At 39.0% G+C, this 18,907-nt stretch overlaps 4 protein-coding genes across 4 annotated transcripts; 2 read left to right on the top strand and 2 right to left on the bottom strand.

Moving 5' to 3' along the window:
- Window positions 1–316: 316 nt before the first annotated feature.
- On the top strand, window positions 317–1,704 carry PCOAH_00010060 (U6 snRNA-associated Sm-like protein LSm8; the record flags this gene model as incomplete). The annotated part of the gene is made up of 5 exons (XM_020057815.1): window positions 317–458; window positions 484–780; window positions 895–1,057; window positions 1,183–1,261; window positions 1,500–1,704. The coding sequence occupies 4 exons, from the start codon at window positions 747–749 to the stop codon at window positions 1,509–1,511; spliced, it is 288 nt and encodes a 95-aa protein (XP_019913585.1).
- Window positions 1,705–2,579: 875 nt separating this feature from the next.
- On the bottom strand, window positions 2,580–3,950 carry PCOAH_00010050 (Uncharacterized protein; the record flags this gene model as incomplete). The annotated part of the gene is made up of 1 exon (XM_020057814.1): window positions 2,580–3,950. The coding sequence occupies one exon, from the start codon at window positions 3,948–3,950 to the stop codon at window positions 2,580–2,582; it is 1,371 nt and encodes a 456-aa protein (XP_019913616.1).
- Window positions 3,951–4,900: 950 nt separating this feature from the next.
- Window positions 4,901–12,259, bottom strand: PCOAH_00010040 (Uncharacterized protein; the record flags this gene model as incomplete). The annotated part of the gene is made up of 1 exon (XM_020057813.1): window positions 4,901–12,259. One exon carries the CDS (start codon window positions 12,257–12,259, stop codon window positions 4,901–4,903), a length of 7,359 nt encoding a protein of 2,452 aa, XP_019913363.1.
- A 3,546-nt stretch (window positions 12,260–15,805) lies between these two features.
- PCOAH_00010030 (Early transcribed membrane protein) lies at window positions 15,806–16,324 on the top strand (the record flags this gene model as incomplete). The annotated part of the gene is made up of 1 exon (XM_020057812.1): window positions 15,806–16,324. The coding sequence occupies one exon, from the start codon at window positions 15,806–15,808 to the stop codon at window positions 16,322–16,324; it is 519 nt and encodes a 172-aa protein (XP_019913397.1).
- Window positions 16,325–18,907: the final 2,583 nt, after the last annotated feature.

Below are 18,907 nucleotides of genomic sequence, written 5' to 3'. Positions count from 1 at the left end.
GTTATGTTTACCTTGTGGAGGAAAAGGGGCGAACCTTTTTCTATTTTGCAAATTGCTGCGTCCGAATATGTGCGTGAGGAAACCGCGTAATGGTCAACCCTTTTAATGTAAAAAATAAAAATTTTTTTTTTTTTTCTAAGTGCAAATAAAGGTAAAAGGAGCGAAATAAAACGTGAAAAATGAATGAAAAATTGTATGTAGCATGTGGGAAGAAATATGCAAAAAATAATATACATATTTGTATGCGAGTATGCACATGTTTTTCATTTTAAGAGAGTTAACTCTTTTTTTTTTTTTTTTTTCTGTTAAAATTGGGAACACCTTTTCAAACTAGTTGAAGGGGCAATCTTGTTCATATCAGAACTGCAACACATTGGGCGTCTCCGAGTCTGTTACTTTTACGAGGGCGGAAAAATCCAGCGGGATTTATATTCACTCGTAAACGTAACATTACGAAGGATTGCTTTATTGATGATAGTGAAGGTGAAGCTTGGCGGAAGTAACGAAGTTGTTTAGCTTAATCGGAAGAACGTGGAAGAAGATTTTTCGAACCCAAGTTGGCAGAGCAGAAAATAGGGTTGGGAAAGTAACCCCACGTATGTAAATGCACAGCTGTAAAGCACATCTCTGGAACATTCCTACTGTGGTGACTTCCCTCCCTTGGGTTGTAGAAGTGTTAAACCTGTACTTATCCCCACGGCATTAAGCTTCACCCTTCCATCGGAAAACCACACAATTGCACAAACATGACGTCTATAAACATCGAATCGTACTTAGAAAGTAGGGGGAAACGGAAAAATCCCCAAATGGGTAGATAACAATGGGGGAACATACAAATATGTTTGCTCCAAATGTGTTACATTTTTTTTTTTTTTTTTTTTTCCCCTAATGCAGATGAAATATTAGTCATAACCAATGATAGTCGAATTTTTACTGGCAAACTGAAAGGCTTCGACCAGACGACCAACATCATCCTTGGCAATTGCTACGAGAGGATTTACAAAGAATCGCTGGAGAAAATAAGTTTGGGCCTGTACATCATACGAGGAGACACAGTGTAATTTGGAAAAAATGCCTTGTCAGGAAGGTGGCCAGCTCGAACTGGACCATTCTTCCATTTTGTGTAGCATCGCCCCTTTTGCAACCGCTACATGTGCTGCTTTTTCCTTCCCCCATTCTTAGAACCCTAATTGGTGAAATCGACGAGGATGTGGATAAGAATATTCTGCACCACAAGATAAAACCAGAGACGTTGAAGCCGGTAAGGAGAGGTGTCCGAAAAATGGGACATGTGCATATTCTTGGGGAGTTAACTCACATACACCTGCATCGTTACGTGCATAATGACGGATGGTGGAATGTAAAGTGCACACCTAGTTCAAACAATCCCCCCTTGTTGTTACTGGTGAAGAGTGCAGTTCATACAAATGTAGATCACCCCCACGTGTAATGGTTTGTTATTCCTAACAATTTTTTTCAATTTTTCCCATTTTTCGTAGATTGTACATTAGGAATTACACCCGATGATGTGGCAATTCTTACATAATCGTCTAGATATCGTAAGAAGGGCCTTGTAAAACAGTTAGGAGATTCGACAAATTTTTGTTAAGTCGTATTAGGGGGGGACAACCAATTCGCGCTGCCACCCGGGTCACGGCATAAACTTACCCCTTGATGGGGAATAAATAAATAACCCGAATGGCGGGAAAAAAAAAATTCATACGCGACATGCACACAAGGAGAAAAAAGGAAAAGTGCAAAAAACGTATGAATGAATAAATCATGAAACGTTTTTAATTATAAGACAGAAAAAAAAAAAAAGGAAAAAGGGAAAAATACCGCAAGGCGACGTACAGCCCCGCATGGTTAAACAAAGTGTGATAAAACATACACAAATGATTTAATTAGAGGGGAATGGGGTATAGGCCTTGGGCAACGTTACAAACGCGGGTGCGGTGTAATCTGCGTGTCTGCACCTTTGCACACCGGTCGAAGCTAATTACAAAGCTGATTGCGTGAAAATGCAGCAGTAATACATCGCAAAAAGGAGGGAGAAAAATATACTGTGTAATGCAAACTAAATGACGACGGGGGAGAGACCAGTTGGTTTTCCAAAAGCTCAAGCTAAATCCCAAGCAGATATGCCAACCGGGTTCGCGTGGACATTACGCGTGTGTGCACAAATGCGAAATGTCCTTTTGGTATGCGTATGTCATAAATATTTTTAAGTAACGTTATTTAATCATTTGGACTCTTCCGCTTTTTTTTTTTTCGAAGTTGCTTGTTTGTTTTTTCCCCCTTGTTGTGTTTTTCCAACGCGTACGCACTTCCCGATTGGTGCTATGCTCCATGGGACGGTGCATCTGCCCCGATTGTTTCCTGTTTGAACAGGAAAAAAGGAATGCTATCTTCTTTTTAGTTCACTTGATGGTATTCATTCTGTGTAAAAGTACCACGTTCACCCCGTATAGCACATGTACGGCTTGAACACGTTGAACATGTTGAACAGGAACTGCCTGATTACTCCCTCCTCAAAGAATGGGGGGAAAAATGCACACACGAAATTGCAGACCCAGCGTTCACACATTCCTAACTATATTAATATTGAAAAAACAATTTATCACATATTTGTATTCATCTGAAACTTTGTTGGCCTTGTGCAGCATAGTCATGTCAGCGATGTACATATTTCCCAGTTCGTCATTTATGACATCGATGGAGAATTTTTCTAAGTTGGACTTATCTTTTAGAAAATTAATTAGGTCCACCGTTTTGTTGATCGGATTTTTGTAGGTACTGGAGAGGTCATCTCCGTTTGTGCTCAAATTTGTTGTGTTCAGATTTGTGGTGATCATATTTGTTGTGGTGGAATTGGCACTCTGGTGGACTTCCGAAGGGGGAAGTTGAGCAGATGCCGTGGGTGTTGTCAGTAGCCTAGCGGAGGGATTCACACTGGCTTCCACATTTTGAGCAGATTTTAATCTTTCCTGCTCAGAAATTTCATTTATTCTGTTTACGCAGTACGTTATGGCATACTCATCCTCCACGGGGATGTTGTTGTACCAGAAAATACCGGACCCCTGAATGGGTTTAATGGATAAATTATGATGAGGGAAAATGGTTTCCCCATCTTGGTCTACATCGTTCAGGTATATTAGAAGAGTAGCCCTTCTGAAGGTCCCGTCATGGTGCACATTGAAGTAATTATTTTTCTCATATTTTACAATGGCTAAAGGTTCCAAGTAGCATAATGGAATTTTAACCAAATTGCAAATGGTATTTTCCAAGTCCATAATGCTTTCATCCTTTGTGTAGACGATGGAGCTTTCGTTATCTACTTGGTTTTGCTCAATCATGGATCGGTCCCTAATTGTGTATAAAAAGACTGTAGAACTTGTTCTATTGGAGGAGTCTGTTATTTTGTAATTTTCCTGTTTATCTGTTGCATACCCGACGGACGTTTTGCTTTTCTTATATTTATTTTCACACAAGGATAATATTTTTTCTATCATTTTTTTGTCCAGTATATTATAAATAATGCTCATATTTTTTGGAGTCAGCTGGATTTTAAAAAACACTCTGGTGTTTTCATCATTGGCTTCCTTCTTCTGTAGTTTGCTCCGATCATCGATGTCGATGTACTCCACCTCGTTGCTTAGGTAAAGGAGGAAAGAGGAGTACTTTTTAAAAAAATGGATATTCTTTTCGTTAATAACTTTTTTTATGATCGTCTGAATGTCGTCACTGTACTTTAGGTCGTTCTCGTAAAGTCTGATCCCGAATTTGTTCTTTTCATACTTCGAGGACTTTGCTTCGTCCTGAGTGGTTGTGTCACTCTCCTTCATAGCGTCGTAGTTTTCTTCCCTCTGGTCTGCACACTTGCTTGCGTGCTTGTCATTGTTGTTGTTTTGTGTGTCCTCGGGGTTCTTGGCGCTAAGGGTTGTATCCATTGTTGGCGGTTACCGGCGTTGATGGTGCTAGTGGCGTTCACGACTTGTTCTTCTCTTCGTCTGCTGTTTCGCTATCTCTAGAGGGGGCTTCTTATCTACGAGTTGTTCCCTTTTTTTTACCTCCCTCTCTTCCTTATACAGTATGCTCACACCAATTACGCTCTTTTTTTTTTTCTTCTTTTTGGTCTCTTATTAATGCAGTTTTGGATGCACATTCACGAAGTAGCGGGTTTTTCATTTTTTCCCTTTTCTCCCCTTTCTTCTGATTAAGCGCAGAGTAGGTGAGTGTACAAGGCGCGTTTGTTTCTTTTCTCTGGGCGATTGCACTGCACACATACTTGCGTTAGCAAAGGTTTCAGGGTTTTGGTATTTTCCGCTTTATCGTTTTGACTGCTCGTTTGACTGCTTGTTTGACTGCTTGTTTGTTAGTTTGTTTGTTCGATTAATTGTAACCGTTTAGCTACTCTTTACATTTAGCAGTTTTTCTTTCCTTTTCTCTTCCGCTTTGTGTTGTGACAGGCGATCATAATATGTACACCTCTTAAACGTACGCGATGCGCATATCTTGTTTGTTCTTTTTTTTTTTTTTTTTTTTTTTTGTAATTCGATGCGAACATGCGGAAGTGTATACATGTGAGTGGGTGTTAGCTCGCAAAGGTTGGGACCCCCGATGGGAGAAATAAATGTGCGTACACGTATTTTTAAATTTATGTTTACACTTAAATGTACACGTACGACTGGTACTTTTGCGCGAAGTAATATATGATCCAGAAAGGTAAGTGCCGAGGTGCGCTTTATTCTGATTTATTTTATCTCCTTTTTTCTTTTTCTCTCTTAGATTTTATCTATTTTTTTTTTTTATTCCTCTAATGCATGTTTCGTACTGCCCACTGTTGTGTTACCCGCTCCGGACATATATGTATCGTCACCTTGGCGTACTATCACGAGCATTAACAGAAGAAATCATCGGTAATGTCTTCCGTGCCCGCCTTTTTCTGTGCATTGAAAAATGCTCTTTTCATGGCTAAACTTTCGTTTAATGTTACCCTTTTGCTGCTCATAAGTTTCTTTATTTTTTCGTTTCTTTCTGATATGGTGCTGGAATTCTCATTTTGTCTTTTCCCCTTTGCGGTTTCTTTTCCATGGATGGGGATCTCGCCGCAGGGATCGTTTAGGGTGTGCAGGTCCATTTTGTAACAAATGTCCTGGCCGAGTTGGGGTATTTTAGCACTTGGCGATGGGGGGTTATCACCTAAGGGATTTACACTTTTTGTGGGCGAATGGACACACGTATCCTCTTTTGCACGTGTAACCGCTTCCCCGGGTGCGTTCACATACTCCCGTTCTGCTCTCACATGAGGCGAGCTTCTTTTTCTTTGGTACTCGTGTAGATCATTTTCAGCAGCCTGATCGTTAAGAAATATCCTAATCGTTTCCGCGTTCAAAATATCTTTTAAAATTTGCTTCAGTTTTTCTTTTTCTTTCCTCTTCTTCACTTTTGCCTCGTTCGAATTGCCCATTTTAAGGCTCTGTCGCATCATTAGTTTTAGTTTAACCCTTTCGTTCAGACTGTTTTTTCTTTTGGTACATGTTGGTCTTGAGGAATGTGTAGTGGCGTTATCCGCCTTGGAATTTTCCAAATCGTTGCAACTTTTTGACTTTTGTTTTAGGTTGATTTGCTCGGGCAGTGTGGTTGCTATTTTGTTTACATCCAGTTGGTAAGACTGTTCCTCTTCGTGATCTTTTATCATCCCATGTTGAAATTCCTTTTCTGTTTTTTCCTCCTTCATTTGAAGGGTTAAAATACCCGCTGGTGAGTCCTCTAACATGGTCCGATCCTCGTCAAAGGGAAGGTCTATTATTTGTGCGTTCACATTCGTTTCATCTGAATATGTTATCATGCATTTTTCCTTTTCCATTTCTTTCGTGTATTCTCGTTTCAGTTCTTTTACCATTTCGATTAACTTTTTAATTTCTTGACGTATTTCTTCCTTTTTTGCGTCCCTACAGGGAGCATCATCCATTTTGTTTTCGTTGCTTGGTTTGTAGTCCTCCAACCCGCAGACGAGCTCATCTACTAGATTTGGCACTTCGATTTCTCCCTGTAGATCGTCCACTAAGCGGGGGACGGTTTGACTAGGCGTATTTACCATCATGGGGAATATTTCCCTACCTACGTCCTCCACCATGATGGGGGCATTTTCGCTGCCTACATCCTCTACCACCACGACGTCAATGTGCTCACTTGCATTTTCCATGAGCATAACATTGTCTTGGTCGTGTAGGTCCTCCAGCATCGTAGAGGCGCTGTTGTAACTAACAGAGTGCCCCACAATAACATCGTTTCGGCAAAGCACATCTTCCAGCATCATGGCGTCATCAGCGTCACTTAACTCAGCTCCCACCACGACTTCACTTTCATCGCTTACATCCGACACCGCTGTAACTTCGCGAGTAGACGTTTGCACATCTTCCTCGGTTGATATGCTTATTACACAATCCTTTTCCAGAGCATTCATTATACGTCCTACTTCCAAAGTGGGAAGTTTCATTTTGCTAACTGAGGCAGTTACATTTATGTCTTTCTCTTTTACCTTTTCAATGGAGGTGTCCTTTCCCTTTTTCCATTTTGAACCCTTTTTATTTAAATTGTTTATGCCAGCATTTCCGTTAACTCCTTTAAGTCGCCATTTTTCCTTCTTAGAATTTTTCGATTTTTTCGTCTTCGCTTCTTTCACAAGTCCGTTTTTCATTTCTGTTAGAATTTCCTTTATTAGTTGTTTGATTGTGAAAATCTCCTTTTCGATGTCTCCGTTGGGTGGTTGCGTGGTTTGGTTTGTCATTTTATTATCGTTCGTGTGTGGTAACTGAACCGGGTTCCCACTTTTCAGCTCGAATGGGTTTTCACATGATACCTGAACCGGGCTCCCACTTTTCAGCTCGAATGGGTTCTCATATGATAACTGAACCGGGTTCCCGTTTTCCATTTGTTGAGAGCCCTCCTTTAGGTCCTTAATCATTAGAGTCCCTTTCCCTTCAGCGAATCCTTCACGTATAATCCCCTTTATGGTAACTACATCTTTTTTCGGATCTTCTATATTCGTGCCTGTGAGACATGTTGATGTCATTCTGCCTTTTTCATCATCGACACTTGGCAACTTCCCCAGCTCATAATTTTCTTTTTTGGCCAGAACATATGTATTTCCTTTTTTGGCTACGTTAGCGCACATTTTTTTTGTCTGGACTTTATCTGAAGTCAGCTTATTGTCCCCATCGAGTGTTGTAATTTGATAATGCATTGCACTAATTTTTGCAGGATCTATCTTCTTTTCTGATTCTTCGAATGGGGCGTTTTTCCCCTCTTCTCTTGACATGATAATACTTTTTATGGTCCATTTTACAAGTGGAACTGTAATGAATATAGTACTGTGGGAAATTTTATTCTCCCATCCTACGATTTCCGTGTTAATGTCTTCGTTTTTTACTTTCCCCGCAGCGTAGTGGTTCGAGTGCACTTCTGCTTGAAGCCATGTGGAGGGTTCTTTGCATTCTTCCTTTGTAGCAGTGTCTACGTTTGCTAGGTGTGGTTTCTCTTGGTGCATCAATTTGACCTCTTCCACGTTGTTAAGGCATACTGTTTGTCCGTGCATTACCACCAGGTTAGCCTTCTTACCACTCCACTGATAGAACTGTAAAAGTTGAACTGTCATAGTGGTGCATTTTCTTACAGAGTTGATCCCTTCCGTTTGGTAGAAATGAATGGTAAGCATTGTTTTCATTTTTGTGAATGCTTGTGCTGCTGATGAGAGATAGGTATTTCCCCCTTCATGTGAGATACTGTTCTGTTTTTTTGCTAATTTTTTCTGTTCTAATTCATCAGAGGGGGAAACTTGGTTCAGATGAACAGTGTCTAGCAGATGGTACATTCTGTTCGAGAATGCGCTATACAGGTGTTGTCCCATTGGAGGGTTCACAACGGGTGAGCTTACATAAAGAGAGAAGCTCATTTGGATGTCTTTATTGCGGGAATTTTTTTGAACGTCTTTTTTAAACAGACGCAGTATGGCCTCTTCCTTTGGATTGGTGAAGTGTGTCCTGTTTTTCTTTTCTAGTAATATATGGATACATTCTGTATTCACCTTTTTAAGTGGGTTCACCACTGAGGGGGTCGTCTCTTTGCTGGCCGATACTTTTACATCAGAAGCGGAGTTCACTCTTTGCCCTTCTTCATTATTGGCACTTTGGTCATTCTTTTCAATTTTTTTCTTCAATTTTGTGGTCATCATTTGTATGTTGATTTTCTTGGGAATCATTTCGGTTTGCACCTTCCTTGCTTTGACCCTTGCGTTAGCTTCTGCACCAGAGAGTAACTTTCTTTTTTTTACTCCTGTATGTGTGATGGTGTTAACCTTATGTTTAGTGTGGTCTATTTTTATGATTCCGTCTTGGACACTCTTTTTTTTGTCGCTTTGAAATGTTCTTTCTGCAATTTCTTTACTATTTTTTTGTTCCTCTGGAATTTCCCCTTTCGTTTTTTGTTCAGTTTGTCTAGGGATAGCTTCTTGCCTGATGGGACATTTTTTTATATTTACTTGGTTGGTAATTCTTCCATTCTGTTTCGCCATTTTGGATTGGCGTATTTGCATGTGTGAAGGGATAGGCACTTTCCACGAAGCTCCTGCATGTGTGCTCTTGGTTGGTCTGTTGTCTACTTGCTTTTTAATGATCAAATTGCTAGAAGGAATATTTTTCTTGTTTTCATTTTTCTCCTTAGCATGAACTAGTTTGATAGTTATACTTTTTGGACGTTTCGGAATGTCATGTTTGGTGGTCCCACTTTTCAATTTCGCGAAAATCAGATAGTTCCTTTCTCCTCTTTTTTCTGTTACAATTTGCCTCCTCTGGGTATGCTCCCCTTTGGAGGTGCCTTTACTGTGGGGGTTCTTACTGCTTACCTGATGTGGTGCATCATGGCTCTGCACATCAGACAGTTTTGTCTCCCCTTTTTTATTTGCCGTCAATTTGTATCCACCTCTAATTTTGTCATTTATTGTGATGCTTCCCTTTTGCTTCATTTCTTTCGTGCTTTGCATTTTAGTCGTCATTGCCTTGATCTTCTTCTGGGGTGCATATTTATTGTGGTACTTGCTCGGAATTGTGTACATTGGAGCGTTTTTGTTTTCCACCATTTTGCACAGTTGAGTGGTTTTCCATTTGGGCAGTATACATTTTGTCGTAGGTGACTTTACGCTTCTTGAATGGGAGGACAATGGAGGTGGAGCCTCCAATAGGTGTGGTATAATTTTAACGGCTCCTTCCCCTAAACGGTCGTTTTCGTGCCCATTGTGTTTGGGGTAATTCCCTTCCGTATCGCATCCTTGGCTGGGACTGATTTCTCGTCCGTTAGACCGTTTCAGGAAATTTAAAATTTTCACTCTGTTATCATTCTCGTTGATTAATTCATATAGCAAAGTTTCGTGGCTTTTTCTTAGGTCTTCTTTTTGACCATTTGAAGTGCTTTTTTGAGATTTGTCTTGATGGTCATTTGGTGCGCCTTCGTTGTGACACTTCCCCGGAGGGGAATTCATTCGATTTGTCTTCACATTGACATCGTTAGTGTTTACTTCAGTTGTTCCACTTCTATGAGTGGCATTTTGGCTGCACAAATTTGTGCATTCATTTTGACGCCCCTCAGATTGCTCAATAAATTGTTTGATTCTACTTTTATTGTCATTTGTGTGTATCAGTTCGTATAGCAATGTTTCATGGCTTTTATAATTTGGACGTTTCGGCGAGCGTGTCTCCTTTTTTCCTTCTTCCACGATGCTAAACTCACTAGATTTGTGACCGGGTGATGACACGGAGCTTGCATATTCTGTCTTTCCGCTGCTGCATGGTGAAGTTTTCTCATGCGAAAAATTTTCTGACTGTCCACTGGTATGGCTGTTAAAATCGGTCATTCCTTCGTGAACTTTCAAATTTGTGCAAAGTATGTTATAAATTGGTGCTGCTGTAAAGTTGGAATTAAAAATTCCTTTTGTGTTTTTATTGGCGTCTATGTGGATTGCCTTGCTTGGTGGCTGGCGCGCGTCTTTCCTTTCCTCTAATTTTTGCTTCCCATCCCAGGATGGTTGGAAGGCTGTGTCATTTATTGTAGGCTTTACTTTGTTCACCTCACTTTGGTTATTTTTTCCCCTTATTTTTGCTTGGACATTTTTATTGGTAAAACCTGCCGTTTTGCATGTGCTAGCCATTTGTTTAATTCGTCTCAGTTGTTTTGATTCCTTTGTCCCATTGGAGTGTGTTAGCATGTTCCTTTTAGGTAAATTGTTTGACCCGTCAGGAGTTCCCCTTTTTGTTGGGTTGGCATCACCGAAGGTGCCTTTCTCTTGTCTTAGAGTAATATTATGATTGGATCTTTTTCCTAAATTGGATTCAGGTGTCTTCCCTAAGCGGGTCATATGACTTGTGACTTTTCTGGATGTTTTTTTCCCCCTCTCTTCTTCTGTAGTAATAGCAGAGTTGTCATTATATTTTTTTTGTTTGCTTCTTCGAGTCGCCTTAGCAGCTTCATCCAGTGAGTGAGTGTTCCTTTTTCCCAGTTCGAATTTCACCTTCCCATCGGTTAGAGTTTTTTTATTTCCATTTTCTCTATTTTGGGATTCTCTACGTTCATTTTGTATGTTCTTCATTCCAATGGTGAGTTCTTCGGAGTTTAACTTTTTGGTAGCGCTATGCTGAATATTTTGTGAAGTGCCTATTTTGATCACCTTTTTCGCATAGTTTAGGTTGTTAGATGGAGTGCCAAATCCTTTGATGTCTGATTTTCGCCCCTTCGCTTTATAAATGTCATAGCTATGTTTTTCTGACTGAGTGGAGCCTTTTGCGTCTGCACTTTTGTTAGTTAGAATATAATTTTTCCATTTCAGATCGCCTTCAAAAGCTATGTCTTGGTTGTTCCCTTTGGGTAGGTAAACACATTTCACTTGTTTGCTAAAGATTTGGCTCGAATGAGGGGCGTCATTTTCCGAGCCGCCCTTTAGACGTATAGCGGGAAAACCACTCAACAATTCTTTGCAGTTGTTCGTTTTGTTAATTAATGCATTTCTGTTACTTTGGGTGTCAATTTTTCTTTTTTTTCGTTGGTTAATTTGCTCGTTCTGGTACAACCCTTCTGTTCTAGGTATGTTTGCAGGGTTGGTCCTGTCACCAGCGCTGCAACTGCTGAGATCAGAAGGAGTTTTATGCCTGGGGCAGTTACCTCCGGGCAGATTCAGTTTTCGCTCCATGGTAAGTCCACTTACAATGTGGAAGTCATCCAGCTGATTGAAATTACAAGATCCCTTTTGACTGAAAGAAATTTCTTCCTTTTTTAAATAACATCTTTTTACCTTGTTATTATTATAGGGGGTTGCCATTGTATGTGATATCCCCCCTTGCGTTGTCTTGCCTTCTATGTGTGCCTCATTTTTTGGAGAGTCCTTTTTTTCACCATTTGCATAGTTGCAATGGGCCTGTTCACCAGTGCGGAAGTTTTCCAATTTTTTGGGCAAAGTTGCACACGTATCTGTTTTTTTTTTCTTTCTTTTTTTGTCCCTAAGGATGTTCCCATAATTTGGGGCGACTTCCTTCGCGCTTGGAGAAGGGATGTCCCTACCGACCACATAGTCAGGTACCTGACCCCTTTTGGAAAGAGTGGATCTCTTCATTTTCCATTTTTTAATATGTTCTAAAATTTTATCCGATTCTGTTTTAAAAATGGACAAGGGGTCATTTCCTGTATTTTCCGCGTTTGTGACGGTGTTATATGCAGCGGTTCCCTCGGTAGGGAGGTACCTTTTTGTGAATCCATTCACTTTGGAAGAGCTTCTTTTCACCGGATTTTTCCCCACCTTCTTTGATTTGTCACAAAGAGGGCTTTCAAATTTGCCGCCATTGGGAGCGAAGTTGTTAGTGGCACCCCTATACGTTTCGTCACCAGTGGTGACGTCGCTTTGATTTTCTTCGGTTTCTCTGGAGCCGCTCTTTGTTGAAAGTTCGAATTGAACTAAATTTCCATTCCATTTGTCCAAACATGCACACTTTTGTCCATGCATATCGCAGAAATATGTCCTAGGTTTAATAAAGAAATATTTGTCTACTTGACTTGTCTTCATATTTGCATTTGTGCTTTGTGTAGGGGAGTTCCACCTGGATAGCAATCCGAAGTTGTTTTTAATGATTACCCATTTGGAGTGTCTTCCCTGTTTTCCTTTTTGTATGCTTTGTCGTTTCTTAACACGTTTATGTGTAGCAACTGGGAGGTGCATCCCTTCACTGTGGGGTGGTTCTTTCCCCATTTGCAAATTGTCGAAGATGGAAATTTTTTTTTTTTTTTTTTTTTTTGTTGTTATTTGTTAATTTTTATATGGTACTTCTAGTCAACATGAAAGAAAAAATATTTGCTTAAAATGTTTGGGGTGGAAAACTAAAATGGTACGTAGGCATAGTGCGATGTCAACGTTTTCATTCAGCTATGCTAGACGTTAAAGCCCATAGGGGGTAAGAGGGTAGTCAGCGAACCATCAAGTTGCACACCCAGTGAGCAGAACAAACTGATAATAAATACAAAATAGAAATAAAATAAACATATGAGAGAGGGGTCAAAATGAATGTCTACTATGCTTATACACATTCAAACAAGCTTATCGAGTAACACATTTCTCCAGAAGAGTACACTAAAAGTAACGCATGAGTAATGTAAGGGGTAACTGTACTATAGCACTCATCATTTATTTACTCACATAATAAGTGGGGGGTAGAAGTGCTACCCATCGGAAGGACAAGAAATAGAAAAATGAGAATGCATGAATAAAAAAAAAAAAAAATAATCACAAGACAAAAGCGCTGTAAAAATAAGGCCTTTCCATTTCAACGCGATTTATTTTAATTTTTTTAAGGACAGATAAAAAATGATGAGAAGGAAGATAGTTCCCCACTGGAGGATGCATGAAGTCGTGAAATATGTCCTATTACGAAAAGAGAAGGTGTGCATAGTCGCGCATGGGTGGGGGCTCACTCGGCGTAAGGTTACCGAAGGGGAAAAAACACACACGCTTGGTAAACGCATAAATGCAAATATGTTTTAATTGAAATGCCCCAACATGTGTATCAATACACCGGAATAATAAAACAAAAAGGGCATGGTTAACTTGTTGCAAAGATTTAGCCTAAATTGTTGTGGACATACACTTAACAGGAAAACCCTTTGGCTTTCACTTATCCAATTTGTATGATTAAAAAATTTGATATGGCGTAACAAAAAAAAAAAAATTGAAAAAAATGATTTGAAAAACAGTAATTATTGTACAACTGAACAAGGAAAAAGGAAAAAAAAAAAAAATTGCATTTTATGGCATGCTAATTTTAAGAGTATCTTAAGATCTTAGGACAATTACGAACGCAAAAGACGCGCAACTATTTACACATGCATGTTTACACCAGTGTAAACATATCCTTTTTTTTCTTTCTTTTTAAAAAAAGGAAAAATCGTTTGCGTGAATTAAGAGGTATACATCCAAGGAAGGAATAAAAGAAATTAAAAAGGTTGTGCGCTTGTCTTGTATTAAGGAAAAGACAGGTTAATTTGCAGAGTAATACCTGCGAGAAATTGTTTAAGCTTTGATAAGCCCAATTGCATTTACTACAGTTGGAAAAACTCCATGAATTAGAACTTTTATATTTAATTTAAAAGGAAAAAACGAAATTTAATAACATGTGCAACAAGAGTGCTTCCTCATATGGCATTTTGGACAATTTTTTTTTTAAGAATTTTCGCTATTCATTTTTTTTTAAGGCTTATATGTGACGGTCTAGGTTATTATACACACAAGAGAGGGCCTCTTTACTGGGCATGCGACCGACTTGTGGAAATTGTATGGTGTGTAAAAGTGTATTAAATGGACAAAAATTAAAATGTCATTTATTGAAAAATTGCACTAGAAAAAATAGGGATACAATTAGTGAGAAAATTATGGAAATTTCTTTCTTTCTTATCGCATAGAATGGATGAATAAATGTGGATGTTTTTTTTTTTTTTCCCCCCCCCACTTTGTATATATTTTTTAAAATTTAATGGGGACGGCTATTATTTGCAGTTCCAATCATGCCACTTATTTTGCAATTTTGATTTCCGTGTGTGTGCTACTTTTGTAGGGTATGGTACAAATTAGGGTGCACCTCTTTGTTAATAACCTCATATGCATGTCCCATTGTGTGTATTTGCGTAAGACCGGTTAACCGTTTGGAGTTTTTTTTTTTTTTTTCCTTCAGGACTGCATTTGTTATTGAATGTGCTTGGGAGGAGCATAAAAAAGAGCTGCTTTGGGGGCAATTTTAATCAGATTTGCTTGAGCAGCGGAAGGCAGTGTTATACATTTTAGCTGCTATATTTTAAAGAGAAAGGAAGTCCTAAAAATTGAGAATGCATTGTGCGTGACAACATTTGATCGTTATATATAGTGACCCACCTGAAGCAAAATTTTGCTAGAAAATAATCGTTAATGGAGGTTATGGAACATGTTTTTTTTTTTTTTTTTCCCTTAGCTGTTAATTTTAGGAAAATTGGACATAGGTTTGGCCGGCTTGTGCGAGTGTCCACGAGGTTTCGCCTACACACACACATACATACGCAGTTACGCGCACTGACTTAACAATTTTTTTTTTTTTTGCAAAATTGAAGGTGAAACGTGTGGCGTGAGGTGGTATACATTTTGGCGTATATTTGAATATTTTTTTTGGCGCTAAGTTATGGATTGGAAAATATGGTTAAAAAAAAATATTGACGTGCTGCTTCCGTTTTGCAGGCATATTTTCGAATAGCCCCATTTGGGCCTGCATAAGAACATAAACATGGAGTCATTTCTTCACATATCGTATATGCTGCATCACTCACATTGCGGAGAAAAGGGGGCCCTACGAAATGTGAAACATGTGGATGGGCCTCTGTTAATGTTACTTTGTTTGGTAATGAAAAGGGGTAGATATAAAATGGAGTACACATGCAACTATTTGCTACGCATGAACAGATTTAAACGTCTTTTAATTTGTGCTTCTCGCCATTATGACGTCATATGTTCAAATTGGAGACATCCCATTTCGATGCAAAACGTAAAGAAAAAAATAACCACTTAAGCGAATTCTCATATTTTGCGTATGTAAAATTAGTGCATGTAACAGTAGTTCCTTTTACCTGTGTTAACCAAGTGGCCACTCTGTATGAAAGGTCTACTTCAATTTGGTAATCCCACTTTATGTGGATGAAATTCGCCCCGCGAAAGGAAGTGAACGTCGTGTTCGCCCTATTGCATGCACAAAAGAGTCATGCGCATGTACATGTGCAAATGCAGGCACACCTTGGTGGCGCTTCCCTTCTTTTTTTTTTTCCCACATTCCCACGTGTTCGCCTTAGTGGCCAAAAAGGAAAACTGCACATATTTTTCCAAAGCGCATGCAACCGCGGTTATTATGGGGCCACATTACGTTGTATTGTTCGCCGATGTGCATGCAAAGACACAACAAAGAATAAGGCGATGGAGGTATAAGTAGATGAAATGAAAGAAGTGCCGTTGTTAAGAAATGTAAATGTGCAAGCATGTAAGCAGAAATGCAAAAAAAAAAGTACAAAAATACAATTAGCAACATAAATATTCAAAAATAATAAAAGAATGCGCAAAAAACGCCTCTTTTGTTGTAAAAAAAGAATACTTCTTCCAAACAAAGCAACTTGCCAAAATAAGCTATTTTTGCGAATTTTGTGCAAAGCATAAATTTTTGCAACTAGCACGATCCCATCACTGGTTTACCTTTCGCTCAAAATGAGAATCTCTTGCATATTTTTACTCATAAACTTTCTCTTCATAATTAACTTGTTGGCACCGTGTATATGCTCAGAAAATGTGGTAAAGAAGAGAGTCCTAGATGCGTTCAACACAGTCAGTGAAAAATTGAGTGGCTCTGATAAAAGAAAGAAGAACGCAGTACTGGCAGGCGCTGCAACCACAGTAGTTGCCCTCATGTCGACGTTAATTGGAGGTGCATACTTGCTTAAACCCAAGCGTAAAGACGAATTAGGAGATTCCGGAACGGTTGCATTTGTTGTCAACCTTTTACTTGATACCGCAGATGGTGCAGTTGTTGAATCACAGAAGGGGTACATCATGGGAAAAGACATTACTAAGACATTTCCAAGTGAGAAGGAATTACGAGAATATATAGAGAAAAACATAAAGGACAGTGATTCGGACAAGGGCAGTTCTGCGAAGAAGGAACTTCTTAACTCGATTATGCACATCAACGTGCATATTAAGCATCCGTCTGGTGACAGTCAAACATAAGGAAGATCCACGTGGGACCATCGTGTTGTACTTCACTGTAACGAGGAAAACAAAAGGATGCCACGGCGATGCACCACTGCATTGCTGCATAAAGTTGAACGGAGTCTAAGGCTGCAACTTTTTTACCACATTTTGTCCTTACCTCTTTAATTTTACTTATTGTACGTTTTGCTAAGTGTCACATGAGTGTATATGTGTCTATTTCCCTTTTTTCACTTTGAACTCGAAAACTGGGCGCCGAGAGAGTATTTTTTAACCCAGTTTTAATTTTTTTTTTTTAAGTTTCCCCTCCATTTTCCGCAAAGAATGTTACATGCACGGATTCGAGTGCCGTCCGTTATCCCGTATTCATCATGTACGTACACAGCACGTAACTTAACAAACCGTGTGAAGAGATAGGAAATAATTTAACACATTCCAAATGATTGCATTACTTTATGTCAAAGGGAAAGCGTAGATGAGGCGAAAAAAAAAAAAAAAAAAAAGGAAGTAAACTTCTATGCGTGCAGCATGGATACATGTTTATAAAAAAGCACCCATCACGCAAGTTCGAACAAATTTTCGAGGAACTTTCCGTTTCCGATGACCCCAATGTTCCTTCTACAATTTATTGGAAACATTTGGAAACCGAAAATTTAGCATAAAATGTTTTGTAGTAAATCCAGAAATGCAAATAATAATGTGAGCAGGAAAAAAAAAAAATGACAGAGGTGTTTTTGAGCATTTAGGAGGGCGTTCTCGCACAAGCGGTGCTACTACCTTTGGAGGGGGAACAGTTTCCCCATTTTTTTTTTTGTGCGCACTGGATGGGGAAATAAGCGAAATGTGCCACGTGTTATAGAGCTCCAAATTGTTGGAGGTTTCGCCGTTGTAATATTTTTCCCGCAAATGATACGTTAACGCGTACATGAAGGAATAATAATGTGTTCCTGGGAAAAGTATTAACTATGGGTGTTTTTGTTTCTTTTCTTTTCTTTGTTTGGTTTGGACGCATTGTTACTTGTGTGTGGAGGTGTTTGTTCTATGGGAGTCTTCCCACTGGGCAGAACAATAACGTTTTCATAGGGTGAGAAATTTGCACTAATGTGGCTATCCTTTGTTTGGCGAGATGGTAAATGATTGTCTCATTTTGAGTAACCAGTTGTGATGTGTAGAGGGAAGTGTACTCCTTAAAGTATTAACACGGAGACCACCCATTTAAAACGTATTTTCACAACAAACATGGGAATTTCCTTTTTTTTACAAAGGGAATGGCACAATGCCGAAACGATTCCTTTTCATGGTTTAAATGCACAAATAGTTCGACCAAGGGTGCGCATACTGATGTACTGTTCAGTTGATGGGGAAAACTTCATATCGCACACCTGCAATTATGTATTCCCTTCTTTCTCATGTAATAAAAAATGAATGTAAAAGGTATCTCAGAAGAGCAAACACGCGTTCATTTTCAGTGTATCGTGTGCTTAGGATGTGACTCCTCCCCGAGGGTGCTGTTATATAGGTACAACTCACATGAAAGTGATGTCTCCTGTGCAAATTACTGGATCAAATGAGCAAGTGTAGGAATGCCATTTGGCAGTTCTACGTGGTAAGGTATACGCGAGTTGGTAAATAATGTGCGTAAAAAAAATTGGGCGTACATTTTGGCCTTTATTTTTTTTCTGTTTAGCGAAAAAGGAACGTTGCGAGTTTTCTAAAAGGTGTAATGAACCACATATGTAACGATATGACCATGATGAGCATGGCTTATCAAGAACAATCATAATTTCTTCATAAAAAATGTTATACGTGCACTTATGAACACATCAAAGGTGGTAAAATGCTTCTCGCAATATATTACATCATGTAAAGTTTGTAAAGTTTGAAAATGTAATTTATTTATGCCGAATGGTATAATCTCAGTAGAACGAAAAAGAACTGCCGTGTGTATTCCATAAGCTCAAAAATAAAAATAACGAGGGAATACATAACGGGCGAATGATGAGATCCGCGAGACGGCTGAAAAAACATCCGTTCGATCTGTCGACGCGCAACAAAAGGTGTAGAATAAAAAATATATGATGAAATGCGCGCATTGTATAATTGTAGATTGTCCCCCATTTTCGTAGCTATGTTACGGATTCGCGCTGGGATGTGCTATAAATGAGAGCGCATTTACATGCGTTAACTTTGTTAATGACTGTGCGAGCGTAAGTACATGGCATAACGCGTGAGCAGAATTACGCGGCCTTGATCACGCTCCGCGTGTTTTTTACACTTCCCCTTTTCGAAAAATTTACGCCATTTCGTTCTGTTGCTTTTTTATTCTTTGCTAATTTTTTATTGTTAAATAAAAGGAGTTGTGCAATTTATTTTTTTATCTGTGTTTGACTTTTGGAGCATTTTTTTTTTTTTTTTTTTTTTTTGTCAAGTACTCGGTTGTTTCTTTTGTTCTGTATTTCTCCCATACGTGTAATACTTAATTTTTACATGTAATATGCAACACGTGAACGGATAGGTTTACTTGTTCTCCTTATAAACGTTAAACCCTGACTGCACCAGTTCACACTACAAGAGTGTTACATATTTTATGGGCACAACTGT

The sequence above is a fragment of the Plasmodium coatneyi genome, chromosome 5 (genome assembly GCF_001680005.1).
Source record: "Plasmodium coatneyi strain Hackeri chromosome 5, complete sequence".
NCBI classification, from domain to species: domain Eukaryota; phylum Apicomplexa; class Aconoidasida; order Haemosporida; family Plasmodiidae; genus Plasmodium; species Plasmodium coatneyi.
Note: the sequence above shows the minus strand (reverse complement) of the source record. Positions and strands in the feature narration are given on the sequence as shown.